The 19,736-nt window shown below is 50.0% G+C and overlaps 3 protein-coding genes and 1 pseudogene across 3 annotated transcripts in view; 2 read left to right on the top strand and 2 right to left on the bottom strand.

Moving 5' to 3' along the window:
- Nucleotides 1-4,337: 4,337 nt before the first annotated feature.
- On the bottom strand, nucleotides 4,338-4,955 carry LOC108865064 (uncharacterized). The gene has a single exon (XM_018641716.1). The coding sequence runs from the start codon at nucleotides 4,953-4,955 to the stop codon at nucleotides 4,338-4,340; it is 618 nt and encodes a 205-aa protein (XP_018497232.1).
- Nucleotides 4,956-14,112: 9,157 nt separating this feature from the next.
- LOC100901146 (uncharacterized) lies at nucleotides 14,113-15,366 on the top strand. Its single transcript, XM_003738478.1, has one exon. The coding sequence runs from the start codon at nucleotides 14,113-14,115 to the stop codon at nucleotides 15,364-15,366; it is 1,254 nt and encodes a 417-aa protein (XP_003738526.1).
- Nucleotides 15,367-16,394: 1,028 nt separating this feature from the next.
- On the top strand, nucleotides 16,395-18,460 carry LOC114828538 (uncharacterized; annotated as a pseudogene).
- A 488-nt stretch (nucleotides 18,461-18,948) lies between these two features.
- Nucleotides 18,949-19,736, bottom strand: part of LOC108865065 (uncharacterized) — a 1,143-nt gene continuing 355 nt past the window's right edge. The window contains exons 2-3 of the mRNA XM_018641717.1: nucleotides 19,263-19,684; nucleotides 18,949-19,150 (exon numbers count right to left, since the gene is read on the bottom strand). Of these exons, the coding sequence (XP_018497233.1) occupies nucleotides 18,949-19,150; nucleotides 19,263-19,684 (624 nt within the window). The remainder of the gene's footprint in view (nucleotides 19,151-19,262; nucleotides 19,685-19,736) is intronic.

The raw sequence follows: 19,736 nt of genomic DNA on the forward strand, positions 1-19,736 counted from the left end.
TGAATTTTGCGAATTTCGGATTTTTCAATTTTTTTCCGAGATTTCGGATTTTCGTGGGTAAAACACTCAAATAATTTTTTTAAGGTAGAAGGACTCATCGCATCGAAGAACTGACCCCCCTATAACCACCGGGGGATCGCCCAGAACACGCTCCTAAATTTTCACGACGATCGGTTCAGCCGTTTTCGAGTCTATGTATAGGTGACACCAGACAGACAAACAAACAGACAAACAGACATACGTTTTTATATATATAGATCTTGTATGCCTTTCCGAAGGGGTCCCGTTTCGTTCGGAAATCTATCCAACGCTTCTGTCACGAGTCGGGGCGACCGGAAGACAGAAAACACTGACGATGCTATTAATGAGTTCGTCTCTCGGTCGATCGCTCGCGGATCAGGCAAAATTCGACGGAAACCCGGAAGGACTGACGATCCCTTCGGAGTCTCGCGCACGCTACTGATAAGATGGCGGAGCTCGACCGCGGCTGGCTGAGAGGGCTGCCATCGGACGTGCTGCCGTCCACATTCTGGCTGCGATCACCGCGAGCGAACGAAGAGCTGACGACTTCTCTCTATCATTTATTGAACAGAAAGGTGTTCCGGTATGGGTAATTGGTATAGTACGTACGACTCGCGCTTCGAGACGCGACAGCTTCTATCATCTCTGGACCGATGGACGGTTGGGCTTGAATCGAGACAGTTTGCTTCGCGACCAGCGATGTCAAGTTCACGACTCCCGAGCCGACGAACGTTCCCGGCCGGTACAGGTTGGAGGTCAGAAATGCTGAAGTATCTGCTAATCCGCTCCTACCGCACGTTCCCTTGCCCGCCGGCACCCAACCAAATATGGTGCTGGTCGCTACGATGCGATCCTCAAAGATACGTTCCTCACCGCGCGAGACCCGTGCCAGGAAATCCTGGCCGATAAGAATGTCCACCTCTAATCCCGATGGGCCGGTGGCGTCGTCCGCCAATGATTTTAGTCCGAAAGATTCCCTCAGAACTTGTAATTCCCCTCTCGCTATTTCCGGGACACCGACTAGAGTCAGAGTGACTGTATCCAGGTCACCGGATCTGCTCTGAAGACGTAAATTATATACATCGTAAGCCTTGTATTCTGAGACCTCGCCGCCGATCGTGATCATGGCTAAGTTCTCGCGACCCGATGCTCTGAGGGCATGAAACTCAACTGCGCGCTGAGATATGTAGGAGCGATGTATAAGTTTCAGGACGTTGTCTGAGTTTGCCCCATCTAGCGTTTCGAAATCCAATCGTTTGTTTCCGCCCATTTGTACGTGTAGGGGTTTTCCCTGTGGATTACTACTCGGATACGGTCTCAATTCCCGGGTACTGGTTTATTCTCGGGCACACGCGTCTTGCTCGGACGCTGGCCCTTCAAGTACTGTCTTCTCCTAACACATGCACGTTATCTCGCTTCGCTACGTTAAAGGCATGTTCCGACGTTCCCTACAGTTCGTCCACTGCTACGATACTAAATGCCCTCATTAAATACCTCGCTTACTTAGCTGTTGAGTACATGCTATTCTCGTTACCTGATTACGTAATTATTTATTATTATCATATGAGATATGATTCCGGACTCGATCACTCTTAACTTCGTTACATCACATGATGCTGTACTCAATCTCTCTGGGAGTATACCCTAGTTCCCACAACGATAACATTTTTGACACTAACGATCTTCGCTGCACAGCAGCAAGCGAAGAGTCCGAACTCGTGACAATAGAAGCATTCATTTGGCCGGACTGGACATGCCGGGTCACCTCGCCGATGGGGGAACCCCCAGCAGTCGACACACCGTTGTTGTTCAACTCGTTTGCGTTCATCCCGCGCTTCTTGAAGCTCTTTTCCGATGCGCTCGCCACGCTCGATATCGTGTTGATTCGGTTCTTGAACTTCAAGAAGCGGTCGCTCCGGATTCATTTCGATTTCCTCATCGCCATCGTCGATGACGGGCCACTCGGTAACTTCCAATTCTTGGGCGACGCCGTCCGCGGGCCCCTCCTCGAGGCACTGTTGAGATTCCGGTGATTTTTCGCCGTGCTCTCATTTGTCCTCGTCGGGGATCTCCATGTGCCACCATTTCTTCTGGCGGTGTCGACTTCTCCCTCCAAGCCGTGGTCGAGACTCGCTCACGTTCAGATCATATATACTCTCAAACGGTAGCTCTTCAGCGTCGTCGCTGTCGTAGTATTCGTACAGCTTGACTTCGTCTCGGAACTCGACTGAACAACTCGATTCACCTCGCTGACGCCGGTTCGCACGTTTCTGAGATTCTTGCTTTTGCATCTCGTACGAGTACGTGTATGGCTGACCCAAACGCGGTCGCCGCCGTTGCCAAGTTGAGCCACATATTCATGGGCGCGTACATCCGAGGGTGTCCACGATCTTCTTCAAGAGTCCCTCGCGGCTCTCGTTGTTGTCTTCGATCTTCCATATTTCCGGATTTGTGGCTCCGTAAAACGCTCGAGACCGTCACAAAACTCTTGATCCGCTCGATTACTCAGAACTGCTCGCTGCTTCCATGAAACTCTCGATTCGACTAGTCACTCTGAACTGATCGATACTTTCACGAAACTCTCGATTCGACTAGTCGCTCAAAACTGCTCGATACTCTAGCGAACCTCTTGACCCGACGATTCGACCACGCTACACTATATGATGTCCTCATCATTTTGGCGCTATAATACCTACGTGTACTCAACTACCGTAAATCTTCTATTAGAAGACCGGGCTTCTATTTTTTCCGAGTGCCTTCTCAGAGGGGCTTGTATTAGAGAGGGGCTTCTATAGGAGGGGGCTTATAATTACTCGAACCGCGGAACCCTGACGATCGAGTAATGGAGAACTGCCGATGCTTTGAGATAGGAGAGAAATCTCGTCCTTTCTTCGAGATGCACAGCTCGCCTGAGCCTTAGCCGAGCGCTACGGTTACCGCATGAGATACTAAACGAAGTTATTCGTCTGAGAAGCGACGTTTGCGTGTTCAGACACACAACAGTGTGGAACGAGAGTCTCCCGTAATCGTTGTGCACAGATTGACGTTCCGACTCGGGTGACGTCGCCGTCGTCCGCCGACGCGTCGGTGCTCTCTCGGCTCTCCACGATGAGGGGAAAATCTTCCGGAATATCACGCTTACGTGCGATCACGGACGGAAGGGGGCCTACTATTAGAGAGATGGGCTTCTATTGGAGAGGGTCTTCTATATTTACGAACCTCTCCGAGGGGGGGGCTTGTATTGAGGAGGGGGTGCTATAAGTAACAGGGCTTCTAAAAGAAGATTTACGGTATCTACTTCCCTGACCATTGTTAACCAAAGACTAATTATCCTCTGAATCAAACATTAATTATCCTCTGAATCTACTTTCCGTATCTGCCTTCGAATTTCGCCGCCCGAACAGGATTCCTCCTTCCGCTCGTCTCGACCCTTTCTTCCCCTTCTTCCGACCCTCTCGTTGGTGACCCGAGAATCGCCGAATTCAAGTCGACATTGCCGGTGCGCTTAAATTTCGTTGTTTCCTTTAGCTCGTCGCAACCGAATTCCTCCAACATCATCGACATCTCGTCGATGTCGCCGTCGTTCTCGCCTCCTACCGACATCATTTTGACCTCCACATTCGGCTTTCGAATATTATTTCCTGAAGTACTCGGTTCCTCTTAGTTAATGTCTGGAGCTCCAAGGGGTTTGTCATCCAATGGAACTATCTTGCCCTCCTCTAACCCACGGACATTATACCAATGTAATCTTATCTTTTCCCAGTTGGACCAATCGATACGAATTTTTTGGCAACATCCCGACTCCAGTCAATGGTCCTCGAAACTTCGGTAGAAATTTTGTCGGCTGTTCTGTTTGGACTGGCAATCTCGAAACTAATACAATGTCTCCCATTTATAACGGATCTTGTGCGGTTCCAACTTCTTGTCGTAATTTCTCACGTTTCTGGCTCTTCTCGATCCGCTGTCGAATCTCGTCCCTCACTTCTTCTGCCGGTCTCCAAACGGTTTCTTGCCTATTTCCAACCACTTGCGAAAAATTATCGAGTCTCGGTAAATATCCATGCAACGCTTCGAAACGGGCCTTGCCCGTCCCTCGTGCCACTGTTCGGTTGAGCATCGCCTGCGCGATCGGGATATTCTCCGCCCAGTCTGATTTATCTACCTTCTCCGTCAAAGCTCGTAACAATCTCGCTACCTCTTTGCTTGTTCGTTCAGTCAATCCATTCGATTGCGGACACTGTGTCGAAATCAAAGTATGCTCGACTCCCTCTTTGATCAAGAAATTCTCGAATGCCGCTGATGTGAATGCTGTACCTCTATCGGATACCAATCGCTCGGGATCCCCATAGTTCAGAAACGTTGTCTCGAGGAACGTGATGAGTGATGACATATCTCGTTTCCGTCGTCTTCACTGCTTCTAAGACGACGAATTCGGTCAACCCATCGATCATAACGATCACATGTTGTTTTCCTCTCGATGCCGGCAACGGTTCCATATGGTCCATGAAGACTTCCTGGAATGGGCGTCTCTCGGGTCTGATCGGATTGCATAACCCTTCCTTCCTGCCCGACAGATTTCCGTTGAACATGCAGTTCAAACACGCTCTCAGATGATACTTCAAGTAGTCCTTCATTCCCTCGAACCTGTAGTACCGTCTCATTGTTTCCCACGTCTCCCTCAGTCCAAAATGACCCATCCTATCGTGGCACTCGACCACAACATATTTTCGCAATACTCGCGGCACGACGAACGCCTTCCACGTTTTGATCAGTTCCTGCTTCTCAGCGTTTACTCGATCCTTCATCACTTTCAATAGCATGCCATCTACTAACTCGAAGTTCCGTACCAATGACTTCTCTCGGATCGATCTCGCGTTTTCCGGCTTCATGAGCGCTATTTTCCTCTCCTCTATTTCTTCGTCGATTGCTGGCATCGTCGCCGCCTCGTTGTAGTTCATCGAGACCACCAGCACCACATCTATCGTTGACGAGTCCGTCGGCCTCTCCTCGTCATCCGACTCTTCTCTCGGTAACTCGAACGGTCCTCAACTGAGCGCATCGACGTGAGCCATATTCACTCCCAGACGGAGTTTTACCGTGAAGTCGAACTCGGCGATTCAGTCCCACCATCGACACGGCTGCGTCGATCCACTCTGAGCCTTCAATCCTAAAATACACAACAAGCTATGCTACAACCGGATACCACGACAAAGTCCATACCGTGTAGGTAGTGACGAAAACGCTCGAGTGCGCATACGACCGCTAATTGTTCCAGCTTCGTGGAATGATATCGTTGCTCGGATTGCGCTAGTTTTCGACTGATGGCGTATACGAATTTCGGTCTCTTTTCCAGTCGTTGTATCAGAATCGCTCCCAATCCTACTGTACTCGCGTCCGTATGTAACTCGGTCTCTCGCTTCTGGTCGAATCTATCCAGAGTTGGCTCTTGTGCCAGATTCCGCTTCAGCTTCTCGAACGCTTCCTCGCACGCACTCGACCACTCGAAGGGAACCTCTTTCCTCAGAAGCATCGTAAGCGGATTCGCGATTGTCGCATAATGCACGACGAATCGTCGGAAGAAACTCGTCAAATCCAGGAATCGTCGTACTTCATGTACATTCCCTGGTCTCGGAAACTGCTCGACCACCAATAATTCCTCCGTTCCTGGTCTTATCCCTTCCCTCGATATATTGAATCCGAGGAATTGTTCTGAGTTCACGAAAAATTTGCACTTGCTCAATCGGACACTCATTCCCGTTCGCCTTAAGGCCTCAAGTACGTTGTTTATCCACCGTTTATTGACCGGTTAGTTGTATCACAGGGTTTCAAGAAAGGTCGGGCCTTGTGTTCCCTTTGAAAAATTGTGCGCATTTTTACAGCTATATACATGATACTGAGGGCAGAGATCGTCACAAAGTTGGCATCTACAATCTCCGGATGGCTCGTGCCTGACACCCTTTTTACAGATAAGGATGTGAAAAGGTTGAGGATAGAAAAGCTACCCTGATTCCTAGTAAGCAAAATGTTCGATAGAAGATCTGTCTCGATGCCGACTTCGGTTCCGGACTCTTCCCTCTCTCTGTAACGATTCTAACGGTAGCTTACCAGATGTCGTCTCGTCGGCGGTGCAAATAGTTTGCTCCGAGGACGCTGGCAGAAATCGAGAGTGACGACTTCTTTGTAGTCCCGTCTCGTCAGTCTCTTGCTGATATGGCTGCTACAGACGATAAAAGCAAGCCTGAGACTTCTACGAGCTCGTCTGGTTCGGCACCCCGTTCGAACTTTAGTCGACTCAGCAGTGTCATTCTGGCCCAAGATGGTCGAAACTTCTTGGCATGGAAAACGATCATACCTGAACTTCTGCAAACCGAGCCTAAAGCGTGGACATGCACCCACGGTAAACTTAGTCCTACTTCCCCCGATTACGAACGAGTAAAAGTTGAAGTTTTAGAGAGAGCTAACAGTTCAGCTTCGTTTTTCCAAGTGATTGAAACACACTTAAGATTTTATTTTTATACTCCGAGGATAGCCTTATGCTTCGTCGTTAGAGTATAGATCGACGAACCGACTTCAACACTTTCCCTCGTCGATCTATAAGAGAAACCTAAGACATCCCCATGAGCTGACACAGAAACTTGTGCCGGATCCTCTGCAAGGGTTTGGTCAGAATATCCGCGACTTGCTTTTCAGTCGCGATCTGTTGTACCCTCAACTCATTTTCGGTCACCTTATCCCTGACGAAAAAGTGCCGGACAGAGATATGCTTCGTTCGTCGATGGAATTCCGGGTTGACAAACAACTTTACCGCTGCGGAATTGGCCACAAAAATCGTGGGTATTCCGTCGTACGAAGCGATTTCTCTGAACAACCTTTTGAGCCAGACCATTTCTTTCGCTGCCTCACTTGCGGCAATGATCTCCGCCTCCGTAGTGGAAGTCGCCACTGACGTCTGTCTTTGACTGAACCAGGAGATCGCTCCGCTGGCATACATCGCAACAACTCCCGACGTAGATCGACCAGTCTGGTAACAACCTCCATAGTCAGGGTCACTGTATCCCTCTAACGTCGCGGAAACTCCTGATCTGACATACGTGATTCCGAAATTGATCGTTCCGGGAATATATCGGAGAACCCACTTTGGCATCACTATATTTTCTTTCGAAGGATTCCCGAGCGACCTCGACAAGACCCCAATGCTGAATGCCAAGTCTGGTCTTGAACCGAGCATCAAATACATGATTGCTTCAACAGCTCGTCTATACGGGAATAACTCTGGATTATCAGCTTCACCATTCGATGATCCATCCTCTTCTTCGCTTACTTTCCCTGACTCACGAGTCATCGGAGTAGTCACTGACTTGCACTGACTGAAATTGAACTTCTCGAGTATCTTCCGAGCTTGCAGTGCCTGACTGATCTTGATGCCCTCTGGCGATCTCTTGATGTCGATTCAGAGAAAGTACGTCGCATCCTTCGAGGTGATCTTGAACTGAAGTTTCAAACCTTCGAGACAAGCGTTGAGAGTGCTCTCTTCAGAAGCTGCCAGCAGGCCATCATCTACGTAGATCGCAATCAAAAGCTTCTCTTTTCCTGCTTCGCTTAAGAAGAGACAGGGGTCGGCCTCACTCATGAGCCACGTCCTAGCGCGCGAAAATCCATACCAGATGATAATGAAAACGATATTGTGACGAACGGACTAGGTCCATTGCGCATGCACTACACTCACAGCACACTATCCTTCCCAACAGATTCTAGTTTCCCATGATCCATTCGACTATTTCCTCAGAGAGACCAGAGAGACTTATTGGGGAACTTCGGATCAAGGATCCATATTAATTCATGTCCTATTAATCAGTGTACAGCATAATCATTATCAATCTCGATTATATCTCCAGGAGAGATAAGAATAAACCCCTAGGAAGTCGGGCGCACTCAGATAGCAAACACACACTCGGCGCAGCGCGGATCGATCATACCGGTTTCTCCCGCTCACGGCGCCACCGTCAACAGTCAAGCAACCGGCCGGCGGAAACATCGAGCCGTCAACACACACACACACAATCTGTCAGAGATCGAGAGCGGCGATCCACAGATCGCCTGCATCCTAATCTCAGAGTCATTCAACCCAAGGGGTTCAAATCCCCAGTGTAGTGAAGTTAGCGGCTAGGCCTGGGATCAGACCCGCTAGTTTGCTCGACGGACATTATACGCATAGTGCGCCCACTTCCGGAATTCTCTTCTTTATTACTTCAGCGTCTTCATTTAGTGATCGTCTAGGACAGTGCGCCACAGATATTATTATCGAAGAGCCACCAACAGATGGTGAGCCTACTGCTTTGTCAGACACTGACACTGTGCACTGGGGGGTCAGTTCTCCGGTGCGATGAGTCCTTCTACCTTGAAAAAAAAATTTGAGTGCTCGACCCACGAAAATACGAAAAAAAAAGAAAAATCGGAAACACGCAAAAATCACAAACGTCTGAACCAATCGCCGCGAAAATTCAGGGGTGGGTTCGCGGGAGGGTCATATGAGGGACGTCGTTCTCATGTGATGGGTCCTCCTACCATAAAAAAATATTTGAGTGGTCCTCTCAAGGGAAAGACGGGAATTCGCAGGATTTCTTATCGGCGGACCGATCACCATGAGGGGGTGGATTTTCGGGAGCTCCAGAGAAGGCTATCGGGGGTTGCCGTCATCATCGGCCTCTGTCTTTCTACTAATGAATCTCGCTGAAAGTTACTGTAGCCGTGAAGGGTGAAGATTTTCCGGAGAACATAATATGGAATAAAAGCGGGGAAACGGGAAAGTGGAGAAACGGGAAAGCGGGAAAGCGTCGTTGCGGCTATGCACGTTTGCACGAGAAGTGACAAACGCGCTAACCACTCGACCACCCGTCGGCGTCGGTTCGGCTCTGGTCTCAGTGGAGAATTTACAAACGTACATGACTATCGATGAAGACATACAATGTTTCGCTGAGTCGGACTGTTTTGAAGATGGAAGCGTGGCCGATTTGTGTAACGGTCCGGGGGGTGCCTTGGAGATACTCGGAAAAGGGAAAAGTCGTTCTGGTCCACTCTCTAGTTTATTCACTTGGCAGCCTACTGCCTGGGTCTCGACCGATCAAGGAGCCCACCAGCACGACCGGCGCCTACGCCAGCCAGAACAAGACTCTGTCTATGTGCACGTTCGCTACGCCTCCCGTGCACCCTGATCTAACGTGCCTACATGATATCTCTGCTTCTGAAACTCGACCACTGCTGGGTGCTTAAATGCCCGAGTGCCTAGAGCTCTATATGGTCTTACCTACCACGGCGATAGACCTACCTAGCTATGCAAGGATTGCACTCGCTCGATACATCTTACATGAATATTTTTATCCCATTTTTCTTTTCTTTGGTCCGTGCTGAGGGTTCTTCGAACGGGATATGAAGACCCTCCGGTCGCCTGGGGAAGCCTGGCGGTAGCTCCACCTCCTCTTCAGTTCCGGAGATCGGGACGGAGCCCGTCGGTTCGATCACCGAGCGACACATTGGGCAGCAAATGCCCCGGGGAATGACCACCGTCCAACGATAGAGGCACGGCCAACACATCAGATGGCCACATGTAGTGACCACTGCATTGGTCACTCCGTCCATGCAGATCGGACACTGCCATCGCTCCGGATTCGTCAATGGCATCCGCCTGAGGGGAGCCGGGCCTTGCGGTTCCGCCTGAACCTGCAGGTTAACTTGGACGTTGACTCCAACGCCTGCCTCCTCTGCCTCCATGATTGCTCGGAGAGCAGCGACCACCTCTGCCCTTCCTGCCGGGCCTGAGGACGCCTGAACACGCGGCGAGTCCTCCGACGCCTGTGATGCCTCCTCCGTGCCCGGTGGGGATGGTCCCGGCCTTCTCGGCCCTTCGTACCGCACACAGCTCCTCATATAGTGGCTAACTTGGCCTATACAGCGTGCAAGTCACCACACGCGCCCTGCACCTTGCCGATCCCGTCGGATGACGATTATTTAGGCACTACAGGATGCCCACAACAAGGTCACGGGCCTGAATCGGAATCCATTCCTACGACTCCTTGTCTCTGGTCCTCAGGTATCCTCCACGATGCTCAACGAACGCTGGTGAATAGAAGATGCGTTTCGCTGGAGAAACCCACTTCCCGCTCTCCAGAGGGTCCTCATCATACTCAGACTGCGCTGCGGGTCCGAGTTTTCGAGCAGACGTGTGGCACGCTTTCAAACACCGCGAAATGGAATCCCCCTTCTCTTCGAAAGCCTACAGCTACCTTGACAAGCGCAACGAATTCGCATACTACAACAACGACGGTGACGATGGCTCAAGTTAGGTGTGCAAAAGACGGGTCCAACAGTGAGGTCGTCGAGGTATCGTTCTACAGTCATTGTTGTGAGTTCGTAGGGGGTCGACGCGCCATCCGCCAGAAGTCTATGAGTATCGACTCGAAAATCACCTCACAGCGAATCACGCTCTTTCCCTCTCTCCCACCCGGGAGCGCGCGGAGTCCTCCGCTCACTTCTACCGACGGGAAGTATCCTCTGTCGATTCGACCGCAGAATCTCAAGACAAGATTACTCGAATGTCACATCCACCAGAGTCGGCGTGGCACCCGGACCATCATCAAGAGCGTTTCCTCTGACATGCCTGTGAGGAATATTGAGTCTCACTTGAACCGTGTCTAGAACAACGTTTCTACGTCCAACGTCGTCTTCAACGGAACCTATCCTATCGACTCGCCCTTCTCGGCGCAACAGAGAGGAAGATTCTCAGTACCTAACACTCCGCATCGAAACACGCGCCGCGATTTCGAAGGGAAGCCTTGAGCTCGAGCCAAATGTGGTGACTCCAATCTAGAGTTCTGGCAGCCCTGTTTAAAAGATATAGAGTGTGCCTTCTGCGCAAATAGTCTATGAAGAACAATGTCCGCCGATACCGTGGCTGGCAAGAGAAAGCCGAAGGCTCCTGAAGGGTCAAGGACCCGAGCGTCATACCTCGGAAATGTCCAATCATTAGAGACCCACTCCTTGACTCTCGTAATGCCTTCGATATGAAGAAGCCGATTGTGTCCTGTGTCCTCCTATTGATCCCCTTTTATGGCAAGTTATTTGGCTCCGCTGCTGTCTAAATTCGTACTCACGTCTGGAAATGTCACTGTCTCTTCGAATACCTCCGCAAATGCCTCGGACTTGGTGAGCCATTCCCTGGGACGACCTTTACCCGCTTGGAATATTCCGAAGGGATCCTTCCTCCGGCGCTCCCCGGGAAACTGCCCCCCATATTCTTGCCTAGAGGCTGATTGACCTGGAGAAATACAGAGAGGCCAGAGGAACCGCAAGAAGATTCGATGTTTTTGATGTATTTCGAACTATAGAGATTCCTTCTCGATATCGGCTGTGACTACGTATATGGCGTCTGAGACGTAATATAACTTGAATTATATGTCCGGCAGAAGGTTTGATCCGTGGTAAAGTACGTCCTTCAAGGAGACTCTGTCCGTCGATATCGCACCAGCGTCTTCAACCATGCGAGTCTTTTCTCCAGATGGGCAGTCCGGGGCCCGGGGACGGTTAAATTTCGCGTGGGAAGAGAATAAGCGGGTTCGCCGAGTCCCCTCGGCGCTGCTGATGCCACGCATACAATCTCGAAATAGCTCGCGATACATAGTCGTTTGTCTCCAGCGTTTCCGGATCCTTCGATAGGCTCCTTCTGCCTTCCTCAGGCGGTAGGTCTTCCCCTGGTGGGTGATCCGTTATCTCCGATCGTCTCGAGGTTGTCTTCGACGGGAAGGCTCATGAAAAGTCGCCCTTCATGAGTCTCTTGACTGAGCAACGAAAAAACTGTTCTAGTTCCGCGTCTAGCTAACTCGTTTCCTCGCCGATCGCTTCTTTTGTTTTTATCTCGAAAAGTTCTGAATTCCACATGAATTCGATGTCCTCCACCGTGGACACCTTCCTGCTACTCGCCGAGTTTTCTCATTTCTCAAGTCTCGACGGCTATAGAACCATGAGCTGGACGCGCACAAGGAGTGGGATGCCGACTACCCTTCCTCGGCAGTGTCTCCATGGAAGAGCCAACCGAGTTTCATCAGCGAGGCTGACAAGAATTGGGTAAAGATCGCTCGATCTCTTCAGACTTCGTAGCATCACATGATGCTGTACACAATCTCTCTGGAAGTGTCCCCACTTCCCACAACTCCAAATAAGCTTTTATTTACCATTTAAATGGTGTATAGGATTTAGTATATGTACATATTTTTATCACTCGTCATTCCATTTGAGATCTCTCTGACGTTCGCAACTGTAGAAGTGGTATTCCGAGCACTCCCCTCCACAGAGCTTGCAGCGGCAGTTTTCGTCAGGCGTGTGAGCGTTGGGTCTATGGCAGATCTGGTAGTGAAAGCCATGTACTTCCCACAACGATAACACTTGACGCTGTCGATTTTCGCTGCGCAGCATCGAGCGAAGTGTCCGAACTCGTGACAAGAGAAACATTCATTTGCCCGGGCTGGGCATGCCGGGGCACCTTGCCGATGGGTGAACCCCCAGCAGTCGACACACCGTTGCTGCTCCACTCGTCAACGTTCCTCCCATGCCTCTTCGATCCCGCGGTCGACCTTTTGGGCCGGTTCCTCGATGGGCGGCTGCGACCTTGACCACCTCAGGTTCCTCCTCGTCGTGGTCGACCTCGCCCTCGTCGAACTCGCCACGGATGTCGCCGACGCTGCTGTTGACGTCGTACCAGAGCTGTGCGCCAACATCGAATCCGACAGCGGCGGCGGCGGGGGGAATCGTTCGCAGCGGCGTTTCACGGCGCGGAATACAATTCGCGGCGGCGTGATAGTTGATACGCGTTACGGGAAGCCACTTATATTTTTATACACATTTTCCCTTTTTCTCGAATCGCCTCTTGCCTTAGCTAGAAGCGAGGAGGGAACGACACATGGCATGAAGGAGAACATCACAATTTATTCTCCAAGGAAACTTCGAGAATACATATCTGTCTTAAAGAATTGTCGAGAGCCTCATATGGGTGGTAAAAACTCTTTTTGTCATGGATAAACAGTGTTTTGGACATTGTAATCGGATCCATGGATGAACGCTTCTCACGCAACAAGTTCCCAGCCGCAGAGAATCTTCTTTCGGGCTCAGCTGAGGTGGCCGGAATGGCGAGAATGATGCGCGCGAGTTTTGAAACATTGGGGAAGTATACCGCGTTTTCGGACCACCATGCCAAAACTGTCTGTCGCAGGTTCGCCTCAGCGCTTGCAATTATATCTCTCAGGTTTGACTCGATGTCGATAACACCGAGTACCACCATATTTATGGAGGGTTTTTTCGTTCCCTGCATCAGGGTCATCAAATACTGGCTCAAATATTCGATCCACTAGGGATAATGGGACCAACCACAATGAAATCCAAAATCCTGCTCCAAAAGCTGTGGAAATCAAAGCTAGGATGGGACATGCCGTTAGAAGAAGCCCACAAGAAAGATTGATGCTCACCCCAAGCAAGCTCAAATCGCGCAGAGAGCTACACGCTTTCGCGGACGCAAGTCTCTCGGCCTACGGCTGTGTCATTTACCTGCGAGAAACGTTCAGCGACGCACCACCCAGGGCACACTTCATAATGGCGAAAGCGAAAATGAGTCCGGTCAGACCGATGTCAATCCACAGACTCGAACTACTGGGAGCTCTACTTTCGGCCAGGCAAATAAACACCCTCAAGAATCTACTTGACTTCAAAATAGATTCGATTCACCTGTGCTCGGACAACTCCAGTGTGTTAGGATGGGTGGGTTCCTCGCCAGAACGATGGAAACCATACGTAGCGAACAGGATTCGACGAATTCTTCGGCCAAGCTGATTGGAACTACGTGCAGTCAGAACACAATCCAGCCGACCTCGTTCCCCGCGGAGCAGACATCTCTTCGAACCCAAACAGAGATCTCTGGCTCAAGGGTCCTTACTGGCTGAAACAACAGGATTAGTTCCCCACTCGTCTCCCGCCAAACTTGAAAATCGGTGCCGATGTTATATAAAAAAATTCTCCTCATGGATCAAAGCGATCCGATTCTGCGCCCTGATGCAAAGGCTAGCCAGGAAAGCGCAACAAGCGAAAGCTCGGGTAGCCCAGGGCATCACATTTCGACGACATCCGCACCCCAACGGAAAACTCGCATTCGAGGCCGAGGAAATGATCGAAGCAAGAATGTCTCTTCTCCGCCTAGTTCAAAGAACCTACTTCAAGGAAGAATACGACAATAAATGCGAGAACATAAAAAAGAGCAACCAGCTCTATCTATACAACCCATTCCTCGAGGAGGACGGGCTTATCCATTGCAGGTCTCGACTAACATGGTCAACACACCTCTCCGAGACTCAAAAGAACCCCATCATCCTCCCAGGGAGCTGCTATCTGTCTAAACTCATAGTCCAACACATTCACGAAAGGCAATGTTTCCACTCAGAGGGGAAGAACGCAGTGCTCCAAATGCTACGTCAAGACTTCCTGCTAATCCAAGCCAGGAAAATTGTAAGACAGGTGATCAATTCATGCGCCACCTGCAGACTTTTCCACGGCGAGGCTGCGAGCCTACGAACTCCACCTCTACCATCATTCCGCCTCGAGGAAGCCCCACCGTTCACGAATACAGGCTGCGACTTCGCAGGCCCCTTCAGATACAAGAAAGAATCAGTAGAAGTGGGAAAAAGCTACATACTCTTGTTTACATGCAGCGTCAGCAGGGCAATTCATCTGGAACTAACATACGATCTTCCCACGGTAGAAGTCCTAGGGGCATTGCAAAAATTCATCAACCGCTTTTCCGCAGTGCGTACAATTACATCAGACAACGAACTATCCCTCCAGAGAGCGGCCAAAGAGCTCAGAGTTCTATACGAACATATTCGAAGCGACCAAGTCAGGAAATTCGTAGCCGACGCCTTCATCAAATGGAAATTCATAACACCCAGCGCACCGTGGTTCGGGGCCTTCTATGAACGTCAAGTCCAAGCGATCAAGCGACCATTACGCAAGATCCTGGGGTCAGCTATTCCGCATTCCAGGGATCTGGAAATAATCATTAGCGGTATCGAAACGATGGTTAACAGCAGACCAATCACAACCGTCGCCTCTGGGGCGGATGTGATCGAAGCCCTAACCCCCGCCGATCTTCTATCCGGATACAGAGGCGGCACATTCATCTCAGATCACAAAGCGAAACCCCAGAAGCGCATCGATCAAGAAATATCAGCAACGAATGCTCAGCGCATATTGGAAACGATATCAAGACGAGTATCTGAAAACGGCGCGCAAACAAACACCAACAAGGGCTAGGCCCCTAGCAGCCGGTGAAATTTGCCTGTTGCAAGGGAAAACATTCAACAGAGCTCTATGGCCACTGCGCCGAGTAATCGGATTTTCGGAAAATGCGAACCCCAATTCCGCAAGGTCATGCATCGTGAAAACAGCAACAGGCCAAGTCCTCAGTCGACCCATCAAAAAACTATACCCGATCAACCCCCAATAGGTCTTCATTGATACCCCATTCACCAACCCAAGAATCACCTCAATCACAACTCAGAGTGAGAACGAAAATAAATTTATTGATTATTCGGTGAATACGCCCAAGGCGTAAAGACGTCGGAAGTACAGCACCATCTCCCGTTTTTGACGTGAAAACGTCTTTAAGTTTGCCTTGGTGACAGACCGAATGAACTTCGTCATTCGACCTTGAGAAGTTGTCCAACTTTGACGGCTTATTAACCCAGTCTCACCGTGCGTTCAGGTGCCAAAATCGTATTTTATTATAGCTCAGGAACGGCATTTTCATCCTTCTCACTTTCATTGGGCTCGCTGTCTCGTGGCGCGCACGCGACCTATTTTCCTGAGCCCTCTGACACATCTGGAAATCCGAAAAATAATCTCTTCAACGAGCTCTAATATCATGCGGAATGGAACGAATTCCCGCTGTACCATGCACCGAAACGATGCCAACCAGCGGAGAATATCATTTCAGTGGATGAGCGTGTGGAGCGAATATAAACCGGGATATCTCGGCAACCGTTGCTCGGATCGCTCCGAAACTTGTCCCGTTGCATTCCTGAGGCTTTTCTACATCTAGTTAGACGGTCTACGATCATCCTGGAGCTCCATAGGAGACAAAATATCGACATTCTTGGGGTGTACCATCGAATTTTCATGGTCACTACTCAGGGTTTGAGAAACATCGCGGATTTGACGCCTTCGTGACGACCTTGAAGATAGCCAGAACGACGAAGTCTCATTGCTCTCATATGTCTCTTATTAGGCTCTTGTAGGTCGTACATGAAAACGAAGCCCCGTTGTGTGTTGTTCCTTGATCAATGGCGCGGCCGAAACGAGCTAGTTTGAATCGTCGAGAGCGACGGGCGAATGCTTCATCGGGCGCTGCACGTAAACGGCCGAAGACATCAATCGCTCAGCCTAGACGAGCGCTCGACCAATATACGGGCACCGAGGTGACCGGGGCAGGAGCCCCATCATTCATATGTATCTCGTCTGATTCTGATGCTTCAGATGGGTCGTCATCTCCGGCAGGGCGACGAACTATCGGGGCTTGTCGGGAAAGTGTAGATCAAGACGATGTAGCATTCACGAGAGATCCTAAATTCTCTCGACTGTGGCAACGCGCCACTGCTCGTTTCCAAAGTACATTCGTGGACAATGAGTTCGGTCATACTTGCGACGTATGCGATCGTTTATGGTTCGAGCGCGACATGAAGACGGTATCCCCTCGGATAGCGATGTTTTTGAAAGACATCTTCCCAGACCATGTGGGGAGAGAGTTCAGATTATGCTCCAATTGTTCGAAGGTTTGTCGAACTAATAAGGTTCCTTCCATGAGTAAGAGTAACGAGTATACGTACCCTGTTGTTCCCACGAATCTACCTAAACTCGACCCAATCACCGAAAGACTCATTTCTCCGCGTATCCCATTCATGCAGATTCGTCGCCTTCGCCACGAAGGCTCTTATGGCATTGTTGGTCAGATTATTTATCAATGCGCCGGTCGATGTCGATACTATGGTGCGGTGTTTGCCGCGGGCTCTTGATGATGACTATGCGTTCAACGTCAATTTGAAGAAAAACATCATTCATAAGTCTTCTTACATCAGCGGTTTCGTGAAGAAATTCACCGTCGGCATTTGGCTGAATTATCTCGTGCAGCAACCTCTGTACAAGCATTACAATATATCGATCGATAGGTCGGTTTTCAAGAGCACTTTCCCGGACACAGGACTCGAAGATGTTCCGTTGGATGCTATCGAGTCCATGAATATAAGCGACGTACCAGAGTCGGAGTTGATTACAGCGAGGCAGCAGACACTAATGTGGAACGAGGAACAATGCTTGGATATTGCTCCTGGTCAGGATCGTACGCCTGAAAGCCACATTTCCGATAAGTTCGCCGAGGAGTTATCATTCCCCGGCATATACTTCGGCGTCGCCCGTCAAATCAATGCGAATAACGGGGCGCGGTCCAGTGCCTACACTATGTGCATGTCGGGAATTCGACGGAGGGACCGTCGCGGAGCGACGCCTCAGCATGTGCTCTACATGGCCATGAAAATTCTCCGCCTTCGGGTCCGAGACGGTATTCAAAACATGTATCGCTGTTTGAGGACAACCGAAAGGATAACACGGGAAATGAGAGAGAATAGGGAATTTGTGGAACGATTGATTGATACGAATCAGGCTTTTCTAAATCAGCAGCTCGTGTATGTTGCTCTGAGTAGAGTAACGTCATTGGATGGCTTATACCTCACCAACAGAGACGACGATTTCAAATTCTATCACGCGCGAAATTCGCACACGCCATCAATCAGGGTAGTCCAAAAAACGAATACCGTCTGTTGCAGACGACGCAGCACTAGAGCGCGACCGACGACTCTTGCAGACAGATTCGGGTTCAGACAGTGTTATTATGTCAATAAATCAGAAAGATCATCAATTGCTTCAGCTACGTCAGACCGAATGCACGTGCAATCTTTTTGTGTGTCGACAACCTTTGTCCCATCCTAACAAATACAGCACAGACTCAAACCTCGCAACAGGTTATGGGCCCAGGACGTTGTTGAACATCTGTGTGGTTAAGGATCGAAGAAGGAACAGTGTTTTTTTTTCGACTACGTGCAACAACGTGCGTGAGTGCATCGACCACGTGGTGACGAAATCCGGGTGGCATCCGATTTGAAGAGTTCCGCTGAAAAACGTTTGGACTTTCAAGGATCAGGCCATGGATAAACTCCAGGTTACCAAGTTCGATGGTCACAAGGATTTCTTGGTATGGAAGGTCCAGGTGCAATCATTTCTGGAGGCAGGCGGCTGGTTCGGGACGATTAATGGTAAGCTCCCAAAGCCGGAACCAGGACCCAGAATGATGGAATGAATGAAGCGGTACATGACGATTCAACGCGGACGATTCGGCGCGAGACGATTCGGCGCAAAGGATGATTCGGCGCGAGACGATTCGGCGCAAAGGATGATTCGGCGCAAAGGATGATTCGGCGCAAAGGATGATTCGGCGCAAAGGATGATTCGGCGCAAAGGATGATTCGGCGATAATCAATGAGAAAGGAAAACACAGGGATCCCAGGTCAAGTCATCTCACGTAATTTTATCATGTTTCTCACAAGCAAGGAAGGTTCTCAAACCGGTAGAGAACTGGTAAGAAGGGAGGATGGTTTCCAGTGAGACTCCCGTGAGGATTAGTTTATCTTAATATGTATTTTTCACAAAGAAGGAAATGATAGATGGGAGGGCAACGGTGGATCAAGACACTAGAATCACAAGATTTTTCTAGTTGTCCATGAGGAAGTTGTTTGCGATCCCTCGCAGAAAGGCCACCGGCTCTCGATTCTCGATGGTACGGACCAACTAGGGCAAATTGGCGTCCGCATTCAGATGTCTGCGTCTTTCTGGAGCCCGCGCAGATCCTATATTGTATCGCTCGAGCTCGGCGTCTGCCTTGTGCTGCACATGCCGAAGACCATCGATGAACTTCCAGATTGAAGGATGGCAGACGCCGAAAGCCCCCTGGAGTTTTCGATGAGCAGCTTCAGCGAAGTTGTTGGTGCGGCTTTCACCGTTGAGAGTCCTTTCATGGACCGACCACATATCGGAGCTGAAGAGCGGACTGTACCCTGATGACTGACCCATCTAAGCGAACGCTGAGTATGCGACCCACATACGTAAGCTCGAAGTAAGTGTAGACGGGTTTCAACTCTTCTGGTAAGACTTCCAGAAGAGCCATCATTGATCTGTCAAGGAGATCTTCTCTCACGAAGGCCATCGCCGGGATCATTCGAGACCAGAGCGAGAAATTCGAATCTGCATTGTAGCGTTGCAGAAGATTCAAGGACGATAGCTTTTTCTTCACATTTTTGACCAAATGGAATAAGCAACCGTGAATTTCGGCATTCGGGAAAGCCGCGATGAAAGCGTTGATGACAGCCATCTCGAAATCCATGGCGATCGAAGCTGGGTTCAGCGACGGGAAGGCTCCCATGACAAGATCGATCATGCGGCGGTACGAGTTTTCCGATTTGTTTGGAAGGAGGGCGTAGCAGAGCGGAATTGCATACCCTCCACGGTCAGCCAAAATGACGAAAACCTGCGCGAATTGATCCGGGGCAAAACTAAAAGTCCCGTCCACGTAGAGTCTC

Source organism: Galendromus occidentalis, unplaced genomic scaffold (genome assembly GCF_000255335.2).
Source record: "Galendromus occidentalis unplaced genomic scaffold, Mocc_1.1 scf7180000075995, whole genome shotgun sequence".
NCBI lineage: Eukaryota > Metazoa > Arthropoda > Arachnida > Mesostigmata > Phytoseiidae > Galendromus > Galendromus occidentalis.

Excerpts from the sequence above, each read along its gene's own strand:
- LOC108865064 (XM_018641716.1), bottom strand. The coding sequence starts at position 4,955 with ATGCCAGCAATCGACGAAGAAATAGAGGAGAGGAAAATAGCGCTCATG.
- LOC100901146 (XM_003738478.1), top strand. The coding sequence starts at position 14,113 with ATGCAAAGGCTAGCCAGGAAAGCGCAACAAGCGAAAGCTCGGGTAGCC.